The sequence below is a fragment of the Falco cherrug genome, chromosome 9, assembly GCF_023634085.1.
Source record: "Falco cherrug isolate bFalChe1 chromosome 9, bFalChe1.pri, whole genome shotgun sequence".
Classification (NCBI taxonomy): Eukaryota; Metazoa; Chordata; class Aves; order Falconiformes; family Falconidae; genus Falco; species Falco cherrug.
In genome coordinates this window covers 4,599,097-4,618,686 of record NC_073705.1, presented here as the reverse complement: position 1 = coordinate 4,618,686, position 19,590 = coordinate 4,599,097, and the positions used below count along the sequence as shown (strand labels likewise).

Here is a 19,590-nt window from a genome sequence, read left to right as displayed (position 1 = left end):
TTTCCGTCCGGGCTGGAGCCTCGCGGCGCCGCGGCGGAGGCCCTGCCCCTGCCCCTGCCCGGTGGCGCGACCCGCCCCCGCGGCCGACTCCCACGGCCCGCACAGCCTGGACGGGAGCCGCGGCCGGGCCTGCGGCTCATAGCGGCTGCCCGCGGGGCGGTGGCCGGCGCCGGCCGCGCTGCGGCGCTCCCCGCGGCTGGGCATGGCTGCGGAGGAGTCTCGCTGCCTGCTGGGTTCCCCGAGCCCGGACGCTTACCCGAGGTGAGGGCAGGCGCCGGGCTCCGGCGGGCTCAGCGGCTGTGCCGGCCTCGCTGGAGTTCGGGCGGGCCCTGGCGAGCTGAGAGCCGAGGCCTTTGCCAGGCCCGCCCGGGCGCTGCTGGCCCCACTGAGGGGCCGGAGCCGGGCGGGGGGCGGGGGCGGTCCGAGCCTTTCGGCCTTTCTGTGCCCCAGGGTGCGCAACGAGAAGCTGTACCTCGCCACGTTCGCTGCTGTCCTGGGACCGCTTAGCTTTGGCTTCGTGCTAGGCTATAGCTCACCTGTTATTCCAGTGCTGAGGGAAATCAGCGATCCTAAATTAAGATTGCACGGCGATCAAGCCTCGTGGTTTGGGGTAAGGCTCTGTATGATACGCTATGTGATTCCATTTGAAAGCATAGGTCAGGAAGATGCTGCTTACGTGATGGGGTCTTACTCCTCTTAAGAATGAGCATACATGCTGATCTTATTTATTAAATAAATTATTTTTCTAAACTCCGTGATTGATTCAAGTTTTTCTTGCGTAACAGTGCAGTTATGCTCTGATCACTCTTAGATATGTGAAGAAATGCCCCTGTTACTTGAACTTATTTTTTGGTGCTAAAATGTCGTCTTCATGTTTCTCAGTTGTACCTGTTAAGGGACCACAGAAAATGAACTTTATTATGAAGCAGTGCAGTCTGTCAACATGGGGAATATTTGGTTTTTTGGATACAGGCTGAATTTAAGGTTAGTCAAGATAACATTCTTCAGGGCTGTAGAATAGTTTGAAAGTCCTGTTTGTGAATGGACAGCTTTTTAGACAGATTAAGAAACAATTACTGCTGCACTACTTTTTTTTTTCCTTTGTTGAAAGAGCTTTATATGTAATATGAAAATTCTTGATGTTCAGTTGTGGTGAGTAGTGCTTCCTGAGTATGTTCTTGATTGTGTTTGATTTCAAAGCACCCGCATGCTCTTGCACGTTCTTTTAGAAGCTGCTATTCAAGATTTTAAAAGAAATTGCTGTTACTTATTTTCATATTTGTAAAAAAAATTTTCTTGTTTTTTGAAGTCAGTAGTAACATTAGGAGCTGCTGCCGGAGGAATACTGGGAGGCTATCTTATTGATAAAGTTGGGAGAAAGCTGAGTCTAATGCTGTGCTCAATACCATATGTTTTTGGATACGTAGTTATTATATCTGCTCAGAATGTTTGGATGCTTTATTTTGGACGAATGCTGACAGGCTTAGCCAGTGGAATTACTTCACTTGTCGTTCCGGTAAGTAAGATGTTTTTCTCGGTGTGTGTGCATGTATGGTTGCTATTTTGTTTGTGGTTGTGTTTTGGTTTGGGTTTGGGTTTTTTTCCATAGCAGTATTATAGGTGGCTTGAGTGAAGTAACTGAATAACTTGTTATACCAAGTACAGCCAAGGCAGTTTGTGGATTTAGAAGAAACTGATTTTTACAGAATCAAGTTTGGCTTGTTTTTAGTAATGAAGAAAATATAAATAAAATAATTTTTGTTTTTTCTAATGGCACTTCTGTGCCATGCATTCCCAATACAGTGATGTGGTCTTTAAGATTATTAGTCTTTTATTTGATTGCTTCTGTTTTATGTTCTACTGTAGTCATATTTAACTCTTCAAATTCCTCATACATAGCATACAAAGTTTTTGTAGCTCTAAATCATTTTTGAAATAAGGATTATTTATTTTCCTTCCAGAAAAAGTAAGAACTATGACTTCAGAAATCTATATATAAATATGAGGGATTTCTTTTTTGCAATGTATACAGCTAAACTGTAGATATTGACTTGGGGTCATTATGTTAAATAGTTGAAAAGTTTAAGTTGGTCCTGAATATGGGATGTGGTGTGGTGCTGTTCATATAGTCTGTGTTAAGATGAGCTGTCAATTTTGAATTTAATGGAGAATGAAATAGTTTCACTGTTTACATTTAAAACTTTCATTGCAAAAAACTTCTATATGTGGCTTGGGCTACATGTTTATGCAAAGACTGTTTCAAGCTGTGGACTGCTTTGTGATAATGTGTTTCTTGTTGATTATGGCTAACAAAAGCAGCTCTTACTAATGCAGGTTTATTCACCTTTGGGATTCTGATACTGCATCAACATTCTTCTGGCTTAGCTCCTCCCTTTTTCTCAGTGTTTTTCATGATGCCAGTATACATTTCTGAGATAATGCTTTTCTATTCATTCCATTTTATTGAGGCTTTTTTAAAGGAGGGGAGTTACTAGGAAATACATCTGTGTTTTTTCAGAAATTAATTACTTATCAAGTCCTTGACCCAAATTAGATAAAAGTAATTATTAAATACTTTCTCCGTATGTTTCAGGTGTATATATCTGAAGTATCTCATCCTAAAGTCCGTGGTATGCTTGTCTCTTGTGTTCAGTTGATGGTGGTGACTGGCATACTGGGAGTCTACGTTGCAGGTATTGAGGTTAGGGCTCTAGGCTACAAAGAAGAATTGGTACGTGTAATGAAAAAACAACACTGAAGAATTGAAAGTGAATGTTAATTTGTCTGTACAACTAATTGATTTTCATAGTCCTCTTTCCTTCCTTTTCGTTACCCAGGAATAACACTAAATTGGCGCTGGCTGGCAGTGTTGTGTTCTTTTCCATCCTGCATAATGCTATTGTTAATGTCCTTCATGCCTGAAACACCGAGATTTCTGCTGAATCGGAACAAACGCTCAGAAGCCATAGCTTCTTTGCGCTTTCTGCGGGGACCACATGTGGACCATGAATGGGAATGTAGGCAGATTGAAGCTAGTGTTCAGGAAGAGGTGATGAGAATCTGATTTACTCTTTAAAAAACTTTTTGTATGGAGATAATATCTGAAAGCATGTAGTGTAATTAAGAGAGTTTTATCAAAGCTTAGTTAATAGTCTTTTCTACAAATGGTGGTCCCAACCTTTTGGTGACATTCTTTGAATGTTTTTTCTCTACCTTTCAGCTGCAGCTGCTGAATGGCACCATTGGCTGCCATCAGCATATATGAGCAGCAGTCAGGCTCATGTTCTTGTTAGTTAGAATCCTTTTTTTTGCTTTATTTAGCAATTTTGTAGGGTTGCTCAACATCTTTAACACTAATTTCCTATTGTTTGTGTTGTATGAATGCATTTTCTCCTGCGATGCATGCGTAAGTAGGCAGGTCTAATCCTTGGAAGTCTGGTTTCTGCAAACCGCGGATTCATTCATGTTACCTTTCTCTACAAAGTACTTCAATTTCTGACTCTAGAACCTGAGAAAAGGGGAAAAATGCTTTTCTGGAGTTCTCGGATACTTCAAATGTAAACATTGTTACTGCTAGAGACACATAGTTTTGCAAAAGCAGGGATGGGAAACTTAGTCTGAAGACATTGAAATGTTCTGAGGATATTCTTTGTTGTTACTGCTTTTGTTTTTTGATGTAAAAGATGAAATCTTTCACCAAATCATTTCATAATCTTTTTAACAGGGACTGAATTTCTCTGAATTTAAGAATCCCTCAATCTACAGGCCACTTCTTATTGGTGTGGCTCTAATGTTCTTCCAGCAAGTAACAGGCATTAATGCAGTTATGTTTTATGCAGAAACTATCTTTGAAGATGCAGACTTCAAGGTAATCGGGGTGTGTTTCCAAACTGACAAATGTCTGTAATACTTTCAGCTTAATCAGTCCTGTAAGTCTAAAACACATAACAAACTGACCTGATAATGATCCTGCCTATGTCATAAATATCAGGGTCTGGGGTTTAGTGTTTTGGGTTTTTTTGTTTGGGTTCTAGATACCCTCTTGACTGTGTTACTCTGGCATACCTGAATGTTCTGGTTTTTTTTTGGGGGGGGGGGGGAAAGTATGTTGTGTTTTGTTGGTCTGAACTTAGATACTAATAGAAAATCTTACTGTAGTGATCTAAATAGGAGTTGCAAATGCAGTGAAACTCTAGGAAGAAGCTGTGGCTTATCTTAAAGTTTATTAAGAGACAGTATGTTATGTTAATTGTCAATGTCTTTTTTTCTTTTTTTTTTTTTCCCCTCCTGTTGTCTCCCCCCACCATTAATTTCTATGGCATAGTTCATCTTCTTTCAGATTCAAGAAACAAATGCATTTGTAATGCTTGCTAAGTGATCCTTTTATCAGCCTGAAAGAGTAAATTCTCCCTATTTACTTTTATTTCAGGACAGCAGAATGGCTTCTGTTATTGTGGGTTCCATACAAGTATGTTTCACTGCTGTGGCTGCACTTATCATAGATAAAACTGGACGAAAAGTGCTGCTTTATGTATCTGGTAAAACATGTTACTGAATTTTGTTCAGTATGAAAAATTACTATGTATAGTACCAGAAAATGTCTTAATTGCTGGGGGAATTAAGTATTGAAGTTTATGCATTTTTAAGTGGTTTGCTTTATAGTTGTCATTTGGTAGAACTATAGACTTAAACTTGTGAGAGGAAACTATCATATTACATGTACATTGTAGGTGGAACCCCTTGAAACTACATATTTGAAATAGTTATGTCATTGAGACAGTTCTTACTACTGTGGTAATTTTTTTTTTCTCAGTAAGATTCAATGTCATGATACGTTCTCATACCCAAGTTGTCACCAAATGGCTATTTCAAAGTAATTTCTCTGTGGCTGGTGCTACTTTCATGGTGCATTGTGGTGTTCAGTTATATAAAATTATAATTAAAATTTTTAACTTTACAAATAGATGTGCTAAATAAAACTAATTCTGTTTAATATCATTCTTGTGCTGACACTCAATAGTAATGATTGCTGTCAAGACTATACTGTTTGGCTAGTGTTTAGAATGCTTGTCTAGTACCTTTCACTCCTGTCAAGGCCAGTGTTTATTTCCAAGAATAGTCTTTTTAAGAAACACTCTTTGAGGGCCAGCATATCTTGTATTTGGCAGACCAACTATGTTCAGTCTTTCAGAAGAATATCCAAGTGGCAACCAGTGACAACTTGCTTGTTGCTTACTTTTCAGGGATAATCATGGCTCTCAGTACTGCATTGTTTGGGCTTTACTTTAAAATGGTCCTTCCAAATCGAAACAACTCGTCAGATCCTGATGTATGGCTCGCTCTAAAGTCAGCATCTCCAGGAACAGAAAGCAGCATATCCTGGCTTGCAGTAGTGAGCCTAGGGCTCTTCGTTGCTGGTAAGTGGAACAGGCTTCTAAGTAGCGATTACACAAAACTCAAAACTTTCTAATGAATGTGACAATATTGTTCTATTTTGTCACATTACTGATGAATGGAACTGAGTTAGGTTTTTTGACAGACCTTCTTGGTGCATAATGCAAAGTTGGGCTGAGCATTCACAACCCTGGTGATAGAGCTCGCAGCTTAGTTAAGCCAATTTCCTGGAAAATTAATCTATACCTCCTTGTACTAATGGTAAATAGTAATTGCTCAGGTTAAACTGCTTTACAGTCATTAATGGAGGAAAAAAAAAAAGTCTTTGTTAGTGAAGCCACACTGAATTCTGTGATAGCACAAGGCAGCAGCAGTTGGAAACAAGGTCAGTTTTTCAGTTTACCACTTCAGAGACTTCAGGGCAAGAATTTCTGCTTGTTAAGCATATTATTGTAATTGATCTGAAAAACTAGCATTTATCATGCTGCCCTAAAATATCTTACTCTCTTTCCTGCTGGTAGAGGCACCGTCTTACTGGAATCAGCCAAGAATCTAGAGGAAAAACTGCATTGTCCTTATCTGACTAACCTGGGCATCGTTCAGTCTTCCCTTTAATATGTATTTAATTTGCATTTATTCTCTTCTCCTTGTAATTGCAGGTTTTGCCCTTGGATGGGGTCCTGTTCCATGGCTGGTGATATCTGAAATCTTTCCACTTAGAGCTAGAGGCATATCCAGTGGTGCTTGTGTGTTAACAAACTGGGTTATGGCCTTCTTGGTAACCAAAGAATTTAATGATTTCATAGTAAGCATCATATATTACAATCTGGTTTCTTTTCATAGGGAAATTTATTAAAGATGCTTCTGAGTGAGCCCTGAGCCAGAGTCTTCTCTGGCAATACAGAACTATAGTTGTACTTTAGTGAGCTGTAATAATGCCTTTTTTGTTGTTTCCCCTCCCTCAGGGTTGCTTAACATCCTATGGCACCTTCTGGCTCTTCTCTGCCTTCTGCTGCCTCAATGTAACTTTTACAGCCTTTTATGTTCCCGAAACAAAAGGACAAACCCTGGAACAAATTGAGGCCTACTTCAGAAGACCGTAAGCCTAAGGCTTTTTATGTTGATACAGAATCTTCCTATCAATCATGAATTACAGTGCTGTAGTTGGAAGTATCTGTATCATATGACAGACATCTCAGTTACTAAACTTCCTATCAACTAATTTTAATTGTAAAATCTGAATTCTTTTTTTTTTTAAGAAAACCATCTATGCAGATCTGCATACACTTCTGTGTACTCCCTGCAGTAGATCTCAGTTGTGTAGGTCTTGGACATATTCTTTATTCTTTGATTCCTGTCTTCTTTTCACCTGTAATGGCCAAGTAAGACTGTTAAATTTATTGGCCAGTATAATTTTTTTCTAAGATGTAAATTAAAATTTGGTTTTGAAAATAAATATATTGAGTTTCCTTGCTCTACTTTACCTTTCCCCTGTGTATTCATGTTACAGTGAGTAAATGAATTATGTAGCCTGGGTAATGTTAATTTCAGAATGCAGTACTTTACCTTCGTGCTGCTGCTACTGTTTCTGGGATGCCTGACCATGGAATAAGTGTTGGTCCCAACCGGAGATGAATGCTTGGCTTTCATGAGCGTTAGTGTTGAGCTGGCATTATTTTTCCTACTGCAGTCAAGTTGGCTAGGAATGCATTTAAATCACAAAGGCTGTAGCTCTTAGGAAAATGTATTTTGGAATTCAGGAAGGAGCACTGCTTTCTCAAAAGGAATTACAAGGTCTTGGCAACAGCAAGAATACACTTTTAGCCAGAAAAGGAGAAAAACCATCTATTGTAGTATTAATTTAAGCAGTAAAGATCTTCAACTGGAGCAGGTCTCTGAAAGTCTAAAAGATGCCTGGAAACACAAGCCAATGCTGGATTACAGTTCTTACCAAAGATGGGTAATGCTTAAGACACAAATAGCAATCTCACAGGTATGATACAGCACTTCTAACTGAATGACTTTTCTGAAACAAAATTTCTGGAGAACTCAAATGGAAACAGTAATCCAGAGCTGAGCTGTATGCAATATCATACTACATCCTGTCTTTTTAATTTCTTGTCTAGTGAGCCAAATTTGGAAAAGCTATTAGTTCTGCATGTGTGAAAGAAAGAAGTGAGGTCAAATTTATAGTTTATTACATATGAAGAAATAAATAGTCTGTTATTCCTTCACAAAAGTGTAAATGGCACTTAAAACAGTTCCAGCTGTGATAGGACTGTTTCTATTTGGATGTCACATCTAAAACACAAGCCATACACACTATCACGTGACATTAAAAACAATGGTAATACGTCAGCATTTAAGACAAGTGGTAGATAAGAGTTTCTGATCACAAACAGCAACGGTCCTAACAATACGCAATTATTAAATTACAAAGCAGTCTGCTAACATTCAAAGACTTAGTTAAAACTGACATTCCAGATTGATAACGCTTTTTGCATGAACCTTTAGAGACATAACATTTTCCATTCAACCAGATAAATACCTAATAGAACTATAAATAAATATGCAGAAAATAATTCTTAAATTTTCTCTTCAAATCCTGTGCTAATACCATGATTTCCAGTAGCAAACAGGAGTCAGTCAGTTGCAGATCAGCAACAAAGAAGCAGCTAGGCAGTAGACAGGCTGGTGAAGTTGCTGTGCTCAACTAAGTAAGAGTATAAAAATACTTCCTAACCTGCATGCAAGTACAGATGTTTGCTGCATATTGTCACAGGCGCTTTCCCATATTGTTAATATTAGATTCTCAGGGTGTAATTTATTTCTCCACAAAATCAGGCTAAGCCTATTTGAGAAAATACCGCTTTAACAGATTGAGCAAGCACTCTGCATATGAACATGCATATGTGAAGTAATGACAGTAGTATGGCAGTCATTTTCATACAAAGAATGCGAAAAAAATGATTCAGAAATGCCTTATCACTTGCATTTGGGATTTTCCCATGTCCCCCTCCCTCCCCTTGTAAGATCACATAACTTTAAATTCCTGAATACGCTTAGGACTTCTAACCCCTTAAAACTTGTGGTAGAAATTACAGATACATACACATGTATATGTATATACATACATACGTATATATATACACATATGTGTGTGTGTGTGTATATATATATATATATATATAAAAAAACAAATCCAAACCCAAAGGATTAAATATCTCAGATGCAGACTGAGCCAGCAGCTCTGGGAAAGCTGCTGCATCTGCAAGCACAAGGTGTAGACCCACACCTTTAGGAAAACATGGATGATCTTGAATCTGTGGCTTGGTGGACTATACATAGAACAGCAGAAAGTAAATGTCAGGAGCAGCAACCTTGACCATATCTAACTGGGTATGTAATAGTGTTACACTTCACAGGGGTGCTACCTGTCCCCTGCCTTATTAAGAGCTGTTGGTTATTCAATTGACTAGCCTAGCACTAAAAAAAAAAAATAAAAAAAATAAAAAAAATAAAAAATTAATTTGAATCTACCAATCAATTACAAGTACTTGCATATGTACAGAAATAGTTACATGAGGGCAGACAGCAAACCTGCTATTCATTCTGGGTGCCACTTGTATAGTGTACGCTATGCATTGAAAAAAAAAATACAAAACCCCAACACCAAACAAAACCACCCCACAGCCTCTCTCCCTGCCCCCCACCCCAACCCCCAAGAAACCAAAGCAACCAAACAGAAAAAAGAAACCCCCACCCCAGCCCCAAACCCAGAAAGGATTGTAATCAGAACAGGTCCTACTTATTCCTTACAGAACAGGATGCTGAAGGTATCCGTACTTCCACTCAACCTAGAAGTCCAGAGCTCTCACTACCATAAACAGCACCTAGCCTTTCAAATTGCATGCGAGTCTACCTCTCCTTAGAAGGAAGTGTTTTGTTACTTTCAAACATTTCTAAAATTTATGTGTACTGCATTGCCACTAGAAGAAAGAGCTGGACTGTTAAGTCTGCAACAGTTTCTAAAGCCCAAACTGTAGACCTTGGGAAGGGCTCATCAAATCCTCAGCCTTAAGAGCTACATATTGCATGTGTGTGAAAGAATTAGCTTGTGTGTCTCTGGGCTCTCGAGTCCTAGTCACACTTGAAAGCTGTCCGGTTTATATGCATGCTGTAATGCAAATACAGGACAAAGATGGTACCTAGCTCAAAATGTTGCATCCCCATTTTGAACGGACTCAAAATGCAACAATGTGGCACCGAACCACCTGACACTGATGCTGTTTTGAATGGAGGTGTGTGGGTTTGGGTACTGGACTAGATAATCTGCAGTGGTCCCTTCCAGCCTCAACTATTCTGTGATTCCATGCATCATTACCCATGTTGGTAAGGAGGCATAAGCACATTCTGAACTAACTGCCTGTACGGTCTAATGCTTCCACCAAAGTAAACAACATTCCTATGATTTAGTCAGACTTAAGGCACAGTGCTCAAGTGGTGATTCTACTATTAGCCCGAAGGGGTTGAGCATCACCTTCTCCAACAAATCCTGCATGCTGGGATAGTAAACATTTCTTGCAGAAACTTATCTATTACGAGTCCAGAATGAGCCTTCAGTTGAGCTTAGCTTGATAGCAAGTGTTCAGTTCGGCAACAATTCTTCCTTCACAGAAGGGACTTCTTCCATCCATCTGTAGCAAGATTTTTCAGTATTCCTCTCAATTAGAACTATGCCCACCTTAATCTTACATAGCTGCAGATACAAAGATTATCTTTTCTCTCATCCATGAGATGGTCAGCCAACACCAGGAATGCAGGCTGAAGGCAGCTTTAACGTAAGATATGAAAGTAGGAAGGGCTATACTTAGGGTGGGCATGGCTACAGTTTGTGCCCAAGACTGCTTTCTAAGTTTTAATGAGTAGATGCATACACATGCTGGAAAAGCAGAAGGGAAAAACCATGTCTTTAAAGCTGGAGAGCACGACAATATAGCTGTCCATCCCAGTAGCCTTCCAACAAGCCTTGTCATCGGACACTGGTCTGAAGTAGGGGAGCCGGCACAGATGTATAAAACCCTTGCCTTTATCAATGATATGCAAGAGCTTATATATCAATACCACCAGATGGCTTTTGTTTTGACTTTAATTAGCAGCTGGAATGGTATGGGTCTAAGACAATATTTTGAGAGAAACAATGACTAGGAGCTAATTCAGAGGATGCCAACTCATCACACTGAAAGGCATATAACTCAGGGCACTCTGATGAGACTGTTAAGAGCCCACTGAAACCACATCCTTGTACGGTGGCTATTTGTCCAGTTGTGCCAGCAATTTCACATTATTGCATGATACTTTCTTTTGATACAATAGATATGATGAAGACCTTCACAGAATTTGGTTCTCGTGGCTTGTGTCAAAATTGGAACTTTACTACCATGTTCTCTGCCTTCCACCTATACTCTGGGCTGCTGTCATGCAGTAAGTAGGTAGGAAGTTACATATACATGACCCTGAAGCCTCTGCTACCACCTCTAGGTGTCATATAAATCAAACTAACGTTGCCTGATCCCTCCCAACTTCTCTTGCTAGGTCTAATGTTATTCCTACATCCCTGCAAGACATGCAGATCAATTACAGAAGCAAAAACTCAAGAAGTGGCAGCCCTGTTAAGGCACTTACTGCATACATTAGGAATGAAGACAGGTAGTTTGAACGGTTCAGATCTTTCTTGTCCTATATGAGTAATAGTCTATTAGGCCTGGTAGTTCCCTTTGTGACCTGTGTAGCAGCTTGCACCTGACCCTTTAAGTCAAGCTGTAGCATAAAATTCAGGTGGGAGGTGGTGGGTGGCAGTTGCTGGGCTTCCCCCTTCAAACTATACCAGTGCCTTGGTTCCAGATAAGTGCCATGAAGCTAGTCTGATAGTTTTGTCTAGCTTAAGCAATCAAATTTAATTTGTACTCCTTACAGTCCTTTCTGCTGTCTGTTACTGCTAGATGTCATCGATGCTGTGATAACAGGCATACCTTCAGAAGATGTCACACACACACGCAGACACACACGTTCCCTTAATTTACAGCAATACTTTATAGCTGCTGCTGTGGTTCTGGTTAAAGAAAGTAACTCTTGCTTTATGGCCCCTCTTTCTATAATCATGTTTTGGTTATGACACAAATGCCACATCTACATGCATCCTAACTACCATCACAGGCTGTGGTCAAGCTTTCTGTCAAGTTTTCTTCGTTCTTCTCGATCCCCCTAGCGCCCCATCTGTAAGGCTTGTCTCTCGGGATACCTAAATATGTGTGTGTTCCAGTTCTTCAAAACAAGTTTTAAAATCTCCATATATGCTTCAACTGCTACTGAACAATGGTTTAGTCATGTTAAATCATGCTGGAGTACCATAGGTGAACATCTGCAATATATTTAAAATCCGATACCCTAACAGTGAAAAGCAAAGTTTTCAGTTACAATTGTATTTTAACTAAATCCCCAGTTTTGCAACACACTGGTACAGTCTTTGAAAACACTCACATAACAAATTAAATACCACACTGAGAAATCCATTTATGGAAAAAGGTGGTGCTTTTGCTTTCTAAAAATACCTAAGTGCAAGCAGTACTCCCTAAAATGGATTCGGTAAGTCCACAGAAGTGTTTACAAGTTTCAGGATAATAAGCACCACGTGATACTTTCAGATTGATTTTTTTTTTTCCTAAACCTTAGCTGCCCAGATAAACAGGACAAGGTAAATTAACGCAATCTCTGGAAATTACACTCAAAAGAATTACAAGCTCTTGCAAAGACTTGGAGCTGGCACTTCTTTTTAGATGCTTATTAAGGTTCACCCCTCACATCTATGGGGTGATAATAGCAAAAATACTAAAATAATAGTAGCCACTGGTTAATACTGCTTCTGCTCCTATAATAATTACTGTGAAAATACTGCTCCTTTCCTTGATCAGCCACTCCAGTTGAGAGGCAAAAATGATCCTTTCAGGTAAGGCCTTGCATATTTTCCTAGGTGGAGCAATTAAGCCATTATATACAATAAACAGCAAAAAATACTTTGCAAAAACAGTTTTAGATTCAGACGGACTGAAGCAAAAGGCACACATCTCCAGGTGGTCATGCTTGGACAGAAAGTGAAATCGTGACACATGAATACTATTACAAAATCAAATCAAGGATACAGAAGTAATTCTACATATAGAACAAGAAATAATTGCTAATAAAGCTAAAAATCTTCATATATAAAAAGCCTGGAAGCATTGCATTTTCATGAAAAAAACAAAAAACAACCAAACCAAAGCAAAAACCCCAAACAAAACAAAACCTTTTCAGAATACTGTTTTAAACTGATTTTTGGCATAGAGGTAAGGGTTAAAAAACACCCAAGCTTTACACATGAAACCCTGTCCTTTAACATAACAGAAGATCTAAGATGACTATTTAATCATAGAAAACTAGCTTCTTCGAAGTGAAATTTCAGTCCAGATCCAGTTAGAAAGATATCATCATCTGGAATAATGACTTACACTATTGGTGCAACAGCAGACAACAGCTAACGCTGATGCCTGCATAGGAATCTTTGTGTAGTCTGAAGAAAAAAACGGGCTGGCTCTTCTGCCTGTAACGGGAAAACCTGTAGGTGCACTAGAATAAGTTTTCCAGTAGATGGGGAAATACAGCTGTTTGTTTTGGTTTTTTACTTCCAATTCTTAAGGAATATTTTGAAAGTTTGTGTCTTCTACGAAAAGTCTCCTGCTCAAGGATTCTTAATGCCAAAACAGTTTTTAAGTTTCTCTAAAAAATGTGCACAGACAGGCCAGAACAAATAAGGCAGTATCTTATATCTTACCTGATCTTTATCAAACATCCTTGATTCTTCAGTGAACATACCACAGCTGCATCACTTCACAGACAGACTGCACTGTTTGGAAAGACCTTGCCTGCAAACCTTTTTTTGTTGAAGTTGTTTGGTTTAGTTTTTTAAAGACTGAAAAACCAAAAGGAGTGATTTAAATTATAAAATTCTTCTTCCCCCACAAGACAAACTGTTGTAAAACAACTTCTGGTAGTAATAACAGCAGTTAACTTAGCTGAATGTCATACAGGTACTTCAAATTATAAGAAGCTCAGAACTAGTAATACTTTTTGTTTACTTCAGGTTCAGCCTAAATCTCTCATTGATTATCTACTGTTAGAATGCCACAAAAAGTAACGACCATTAATGGAGAAAAGAAAACATACCTATGTCAAAGATATAAGCATCACCAAATCAGGCTGAGCTAGCCAGAACAACATGGGTTCTATAAAGATTAATCACCAATAATACTTCCAACCACATTTTACCACTAAAAGCAGTGTTTGTAACATTCCCATAGAGCTCACAGAGTTGTAAGAAAACGTTAAGTAAGGAAGACGGGTTTTAAGACTGTCTTCACTTCAAGTCAATGTCATCTTCATCGTATAAAGAAATCAGCTGAAATGGATAGCTAGATGGTGAGCTCTCCTCCCTGTTTGGTAAAGTATCGGGATCTGAACTAGTAGAAAGATGACGTCCTTCAGAGTAGCTTTCGAAAGAGCTTGATATTATCCTACAAAGAGGAAGACAAAAGTTACTAAAAAATACACACATCAGGGCAAGTAGGTCAATAGCTATTTTCTAGGTTCAATCAAGTTATCCTAAAGACAGAGAGGGACCATTAAAACCGAGTTTCTCCCTGTTTTACTCTACTGAAAATCATCAAAAGGCAATGTTAATGAAGTCCTTCACCCAAATGATTTCTAGATAGTGAAATAAATCAAATATCATTTTACATTGCAACGGATATTTTGTTTGCTTTGTTAATCTCAGCCTACTGTATACTGGCACAAACACAGGTTATGAAAACAATGAAAATGAGAGAATGGCAGTGTGGTCAGCTAAGCAGAGCCAAGCAGACAAATGCTATGGTGTTTCTTCACAAAATGTATTATGGAAATAGCAACACAAGTGCATATGAAGAAAATAGCAAGTGAGCCTGCACAGTGCGAATCTAGTAGTCCAAATTGTAATGACAGGCTCAGCTGCAGCCAGTCCCCACAAAATCCCATTTAGCCTTGCTTTGCTCAGTAACATGCCTTTAGCAAAAAGTGTATTAGTTTCAGTACTTTCAATATTCTGATACTCTAAACAAATATATTAGCATGAAATTCATATCAGTATACAAAGGTATCAGTGAGCCTCATGCCAAGCATGAACAATCAATTCTGAAAACATTTACAGTCTAACTTAGATTCTTTTCTAAAGGCAGTATATTTACCTGTCACTACTAGTTGATCTTACTGCTTCCTGCTTGGGGTCTGACTGTCTTCGAGGAACCTTTTTTTGCTTCTGTGCACTTTGTGACTTGGGTATAGGCTCATCCAAGAGGCCTCAACAGAGGAATAAAAGACTTAATACTCTTAAGAGAAAATAAAGCATTCATGAAAACATTAAGGTATCTGTCACTGGTTTTCATTATTAACTAAACAGTTTCTACCTGGCTTAGAATATGGTCACCTTGCATGTGAACAGATGCTGGCTAGACTATTTGCAAATAATGTTTTCTCACAGTTTCATTTGTTAGTTTATACTACTTATTTATGAATACTGGTTACATGTTACAAATCTGACTGCAGTTGTCCACAGTCAGACAGAAACTATATACTTGGCAATTGATAATAACACTGAAAAATGAAGAGAGTTTACCCAGCAATTCTTTACGTGTTCTGCTTGCAATTTCTTTAATTTCCATACGAGATAAGGATAGTGAGTGAGTAACTGGAAGAGAGGCAATGCCACTGGATGCTGTAGTAGTGATGACTTTGGAAGCCAAAGGTGACTTCAGAGGTCGTTCAACACTTCGCCCAACCAGATTACTGAGAGGAATTTTGTACAGGTTTTTGCATGGAACTTCACCTGAAACACAGAAGGAAAAAGAACGTTAAACTTTCAGAACAGAGTCAATTCTTTATACTTACAAGCAAAAAGTTATGCAAAAAAGTTATACCTGTGCTGTGTGCTTTTCAACCCAAATAACAAAGATGCCTCTTGCCACAGAGATCTTTCAATATAAAAAGACTAGGAGGAAGAAAGGCAGCCACATTGTGCAGACTTGTAATTTGACTCAGAGAGAAAAAGAAGATTGACTCTTGGTGATGCGATGAATCAGCAGTGAAACCAGGAAGTAAATGTGCATGTCCTGAGGCTGGTATTCTGACTGTTATACCATGACTCTGCACTCTGTGCTGTATTCCCCATATATTTTAATGTTTCAAGTACATTGGAGCCTGGATCCCAAGTCATTTAAATTATGGCTCCTCTTCTTAGGTGACACAAAATACCACCTTTTCCTAATTCCTAGAAAAAACAACAACTTACCATCAAATAGCATTGCCTTCTAAAAACTGAAATTGCAATTCCTTTCTCCTTTCCCCTTTTGCCAACAGTGCAACAGCAGATTTAAGTGAGGAAGATATACACACATCTTACATTATTTAGTTGATGTTCCCTTGTTTCTCCATTACTGTTCCCCTATAGACTCATTTTTCATAGATCGTGTTACACTAAATTGACTGTGTGAACTCTTTCGAGGCTGTAACTTCCTTTTGGTTCACAAAAAAGCTTTATTCATCCAGTGGTAGTTTAACTTTTCTTAAATGAAAGGAATGGTGTATGTGAATCTCAAGTTTCCCCACAATTTTATACCTCTTTTTGCATTATTAGGCTTGGCCATATTGCCAAAGATTCATCAAGCTACTTAAGCTTAATTCCTCCCCTCCTACAGAAATTATTTCTTCAGAACAGTGCTGCCACTCATTCAGAAGAGATACTATGGGGCAAAAGCTCAGACAAGTGCTTCCTGTCTGTGGATAAACAGAAAATCTCCAGAATCTCAGCTATGAACCCAGCCAGGAGCTTTTACTTTATCAATTTCATCTTACTCAAGATCAGCTGTACTGAGATGTGACAACTGTTGAAATGACCAGAGATCGTAATTCAAGTTGCCTGGAAACCATGTTACCTTCTAGAGAAGAAAGAGGACATTCTGGCATTTCATAAGCTGTTGGTGTTTGAGGAGAACTCCTTGAACTCATTTCCTTAGAGCTGCTGTCAGATGATCCACTTACTGCAGCAGTAGCTTTAAAATAAATATCTGACTGAAATGACAAATAACTCATCATTAGTACAGTGAGACTTTCTTAACCATCTTCTGAGTAAGAGCTCAAATACTTGTCCACTACGTTCTACTGCCACTATTGCTGTATTGCTGCTAAGTCAACTAGGGTTGGTCATGGAAAAGTTATCCCACTATAAATGGGGGAACATCTGTGATGTTGAGGACAGCATTCGCCCCATAAACAGTCAAATATCACAGATCCACATTACTGTGAGCAATAAAGGACAGTGAGATTGATTCTGATTCTCTTTGTACTTGATATAAACTAAAAGCACACAGATGAACAGTTACCACAGATCAAGGAGAACATATTTCAGTTTTGGTTCGTTTAGTTTTTGGCTGCAGCAACTTCTTATGTGAGTTAGATCCTAACACATCACAGAAATAGCCAAACATGATTTTCCTGTGTCTTACCCTTGATGCTACAAGTTGAAGCTCAGGCACAACTGCTGTGTGGACTAAATTCCCATTCACCACTAATCGGATCTCAATGGAATCAGTAGTGAAGGCAAGGATATAAGGAAAAGCACAGACTGCAATGAAACAAAAAATATTTGGCAAGGAAAAACGGCTAATGTAAATGTTTCTTGGATGCTCGATGGGAACTGTTCTTGAGTATCTGACCTCTCCGGTATCTGCCTTTCCTACAAAAAGGGTTGTCTAACATACTGATAGACACTGAGCTCCATCAGGCCTGTCACTCTCCATGCCCAGAATGCAGACTGAATGAAAAATGAGAAACAAAAAAAAAAAAAAAAAAAAAAAAAAAAAAGAAAAAGAAAAAAAAAAGAAAAAGAAAGGAAAATGTCCTGGTTTCAGCTGGGATAGAGTTAATTTTCTTCTTAGTAGTTAGTACGGTGCTATGTTTTGGTTGTGATGTGAGACCAATGTTGATAACTCACTGATGATTTTAGTTGTTGCTGGGTGATGTTTATACTAAATCAAGGACTTCCCAGCTTCTTGGACCCTGCCAGGCAGAGGGCTGGGGGGGCACGGGAAATTGGGAGGGGACACAGTCAGGACAGGTGACCCAAACTGGCCAAAGAGGGATTCCATTCCATATGATGTCATGCTGAGGGGGAAGAAGAAGGAAGTGGGGGGGACATTTGGCATTATGGCGTTTGTCTCCCCGAGTACCCGTTACATGTGATGGAGCCCGGCTGCCCTGGGGATGGCTGAGCCTGCCTGCCCGTGGGAAGTGGTGAATGAATTCCTTGTTTTGCTTTGCTTGCGTGCCCAGCTTTTGCTTTACCCTTTTCCCCCACCTTTCCATTTTGTTATTATTATTGTTATTATTGTTGTCCTTACCTCTTTATTCTGTTTAAATTATTAAATTGTTCTTATCTGAACCCTTGCCTTCTACATTCCTTTCCGATTCTCCTCCCCATCCCTCTGAGTGAGGGGGAGTGAGCAACTGGCTGTGTGGTGCTGGGTTGCCAGCCGGGGTTAAACCACGACAGAAAAAAAAAGTTCAGCAAAGGAAGAATTGGGCACCAAGGCTCCACTTTTTAAAATTATCATATGCAGAAACTTAGCTTAAGTGGCACCATGAATGTAACATGCTTATTCCTAGCACACATACTGTAATTCCACCAAGAGCCAAGTGTAAGCCTAAATAGTAATGAAAAACACAGCCATCCAATACAAAAAAGAGGTATTTGCTTACCAACAGCATAAGGAACTTGATTCCAGCTGAACTGGAAGTCATAAGCTGATGGCTGGACCAGTGGAGAACCTCCATTAAAAGGATATACCTTTCTGTATTGGCAAACATCTGTAACAATAAAGAAAAAAGCATCATCCATCACCTTACACTACAAGTGACAAACACCAACTTCATAGGCAGATTTTGCAGAAGCATGGGCATTATATACATAACCAAGCATTTATGTGGTAGTCCTATATATAAACAGAGAAGAGAAACGTGCTTCCCCTGTGAACACGGCATTTGAAAGATCAGAATAAAAAGATCTACATTTTAATAAGCTGTCATATTTCACAAAGTAAGTATTGCTGTTTCAAGTTATCGGTTCTTTACCTTGTCTAGGGATAGAGGAATAGGCAAGAAAAAGTCAGAAAACAGTGTCAACAGAACGGTACTTCTCTGCCCTTCAAGTAGCCATGCTAGCAGAGTTTACCTTCTTTGAAGACTGTTACACACATGTGATATTACAGACACCAGGATTTCATTAATCACATAACTAGTGAGCCTACTTCTTAGCTGCTGTCAAGTCCACTGATTCAGAAAGTAACAGTCTTTCTATGAGTCAGACATAAATACTGGCTTATAAAGCTTCTTACTGGCAATGCAATTCTGAACTTTTGATAGCTCTAGATAATGGGGAACTTAACCTTCCACTATTAACATATTTTTCTTTATACACATGCACAAGCGCTGATCAAACATCTATTAAAGCTCAGGACTCACAAAGTCATATCAGCAAACAAGAAAGCTTAAAGATGAGATGCAATTGCAGTTATCTTTTTTCCTTGACAAGCTCCTATGAGTGTACTGGTGGCTTCAGGTAAACACCTATAACCCTCTCAAATATGTGCTGCTTGCTTTTAGCTCTTTTTTTTAGGCAAAATTGTATTTTTTTCCTGTAATTGATCTTCTTAGACTGAATCAAAGTTTATATCCAGAGACTTATTACAGGTCTTTTTCTAAATACAAATGAAGGACACTGCCAAATCCTGTGTTTTCATGTTTGTTCTATGATGACACTTTCAGAATTCTAAAACTCTCTAAAGAACAAATGTAGGTTTCCCTGTGACACTGTCCTAGATATAGGAATTCAAGTTGCTGCAAGCCTGTGCAGCACATTTATCGTAACTTTAAGATCAGCTAAGATTGCTAGCTGTGGCTCAGTGATGGGTCTATTAGAGGGGAATTGATTCTATGTAGAAATATAGGTGGGAATTCACTGTGCTCTGTCAGATAGCTTTGTAGTTCTGAGGCACTGCTAAGTGAACCAGAACCAGG

General features: G+C 39.1%; 2 protein-coding genes across 14 annotated transcripts in view; one reads left to right on the top strand and one right to left on the bottom strand.

Annotated features, from left to right (window-relative positions):
* Positions 1-29: 29 nt before the first annotated feature.
* On the top strand, positions 30-6,647 carry SLC2A8 (solute carrier family 2 member 8). 5 transcript variants are annotated; one of them, XM_055720553.1, is made up of 10 exons: positions 30-261; positions 451-610; positions 1,310-1,516; positions 2,594-2,693; positions 2,838-3,049; positions 3,725-3,868; positions 4,430-4,538; positions 5,244-5,417; positions 6,054-6,199; positions 6,360-6,647. In XM_055720553.1, the coding sequence occupies exons 1-10, from the start codon at positions 203-205 to the stop codon at positions 6,495-6,497; spliced, it is 1,449 nt and encodes a 482-aa protein (XP_055576528.1). In that variant the 5' UTR covers positions 30-202; the 3' UTR covers positions 6,498-6,647. The 5 variants fall into 5 exon arrangements, with proteins under 5 accessions (XP_055576528.1, XP_055576526.1, XP_027658283.1 ...); XM_055720551.1 differs by having other exon boundaries at positions 2,594-2,731; positions 2,810-3,049; XM_027802482.2 differs by lacking the exon at positions 30-261 and having other exon boundaries at positions 285-610; positions 1,314-1,516; positions 2,594-2,731; positions 2,810-3,049.
* Positions 6,648-7,224: 577 nt separating this feature from the next.
* Positions 7,225-19,590, bottom strand: part of GARNL3 (GTPase activating Rap/RanGAP domain like 3) — an 80,402-nt gene continuing 68,036 nt past the window's right edge. For all 9 annotated transcript variants that reach the window (XM_055720547.1, XM_055720550.1, XM_055720548.1 and 6 more), the window contains 6 exons: positions 18,274-18,381; positions 17,022-17,140; positions 16,452-16,587; positions 15,137-15,346; positions 14,709-14,820; positions 7,225-14,000 (listed from right to left, as the gene is read on the bottom strand). In XM_055720547.1, the coding sequence (XP_055576522.1) occupies positions 13,844-14,000; positions 14,709-14,820; positions 15,137-15,346; positions 16,452-16,587; positions 17,022-17,140; positions 18,274-18,381 (842 nt within the window). In that variant the 3' untranslated portion in view covers positions 7,225-13,843. The remainder of the gene's footprint in view (positions 14,001-14,708; positions 14,821-15,136; positions 15,347-16,451; positions 16,588-17,021; positions 17,141-18,273; positions 18,382-19,590) is intronic.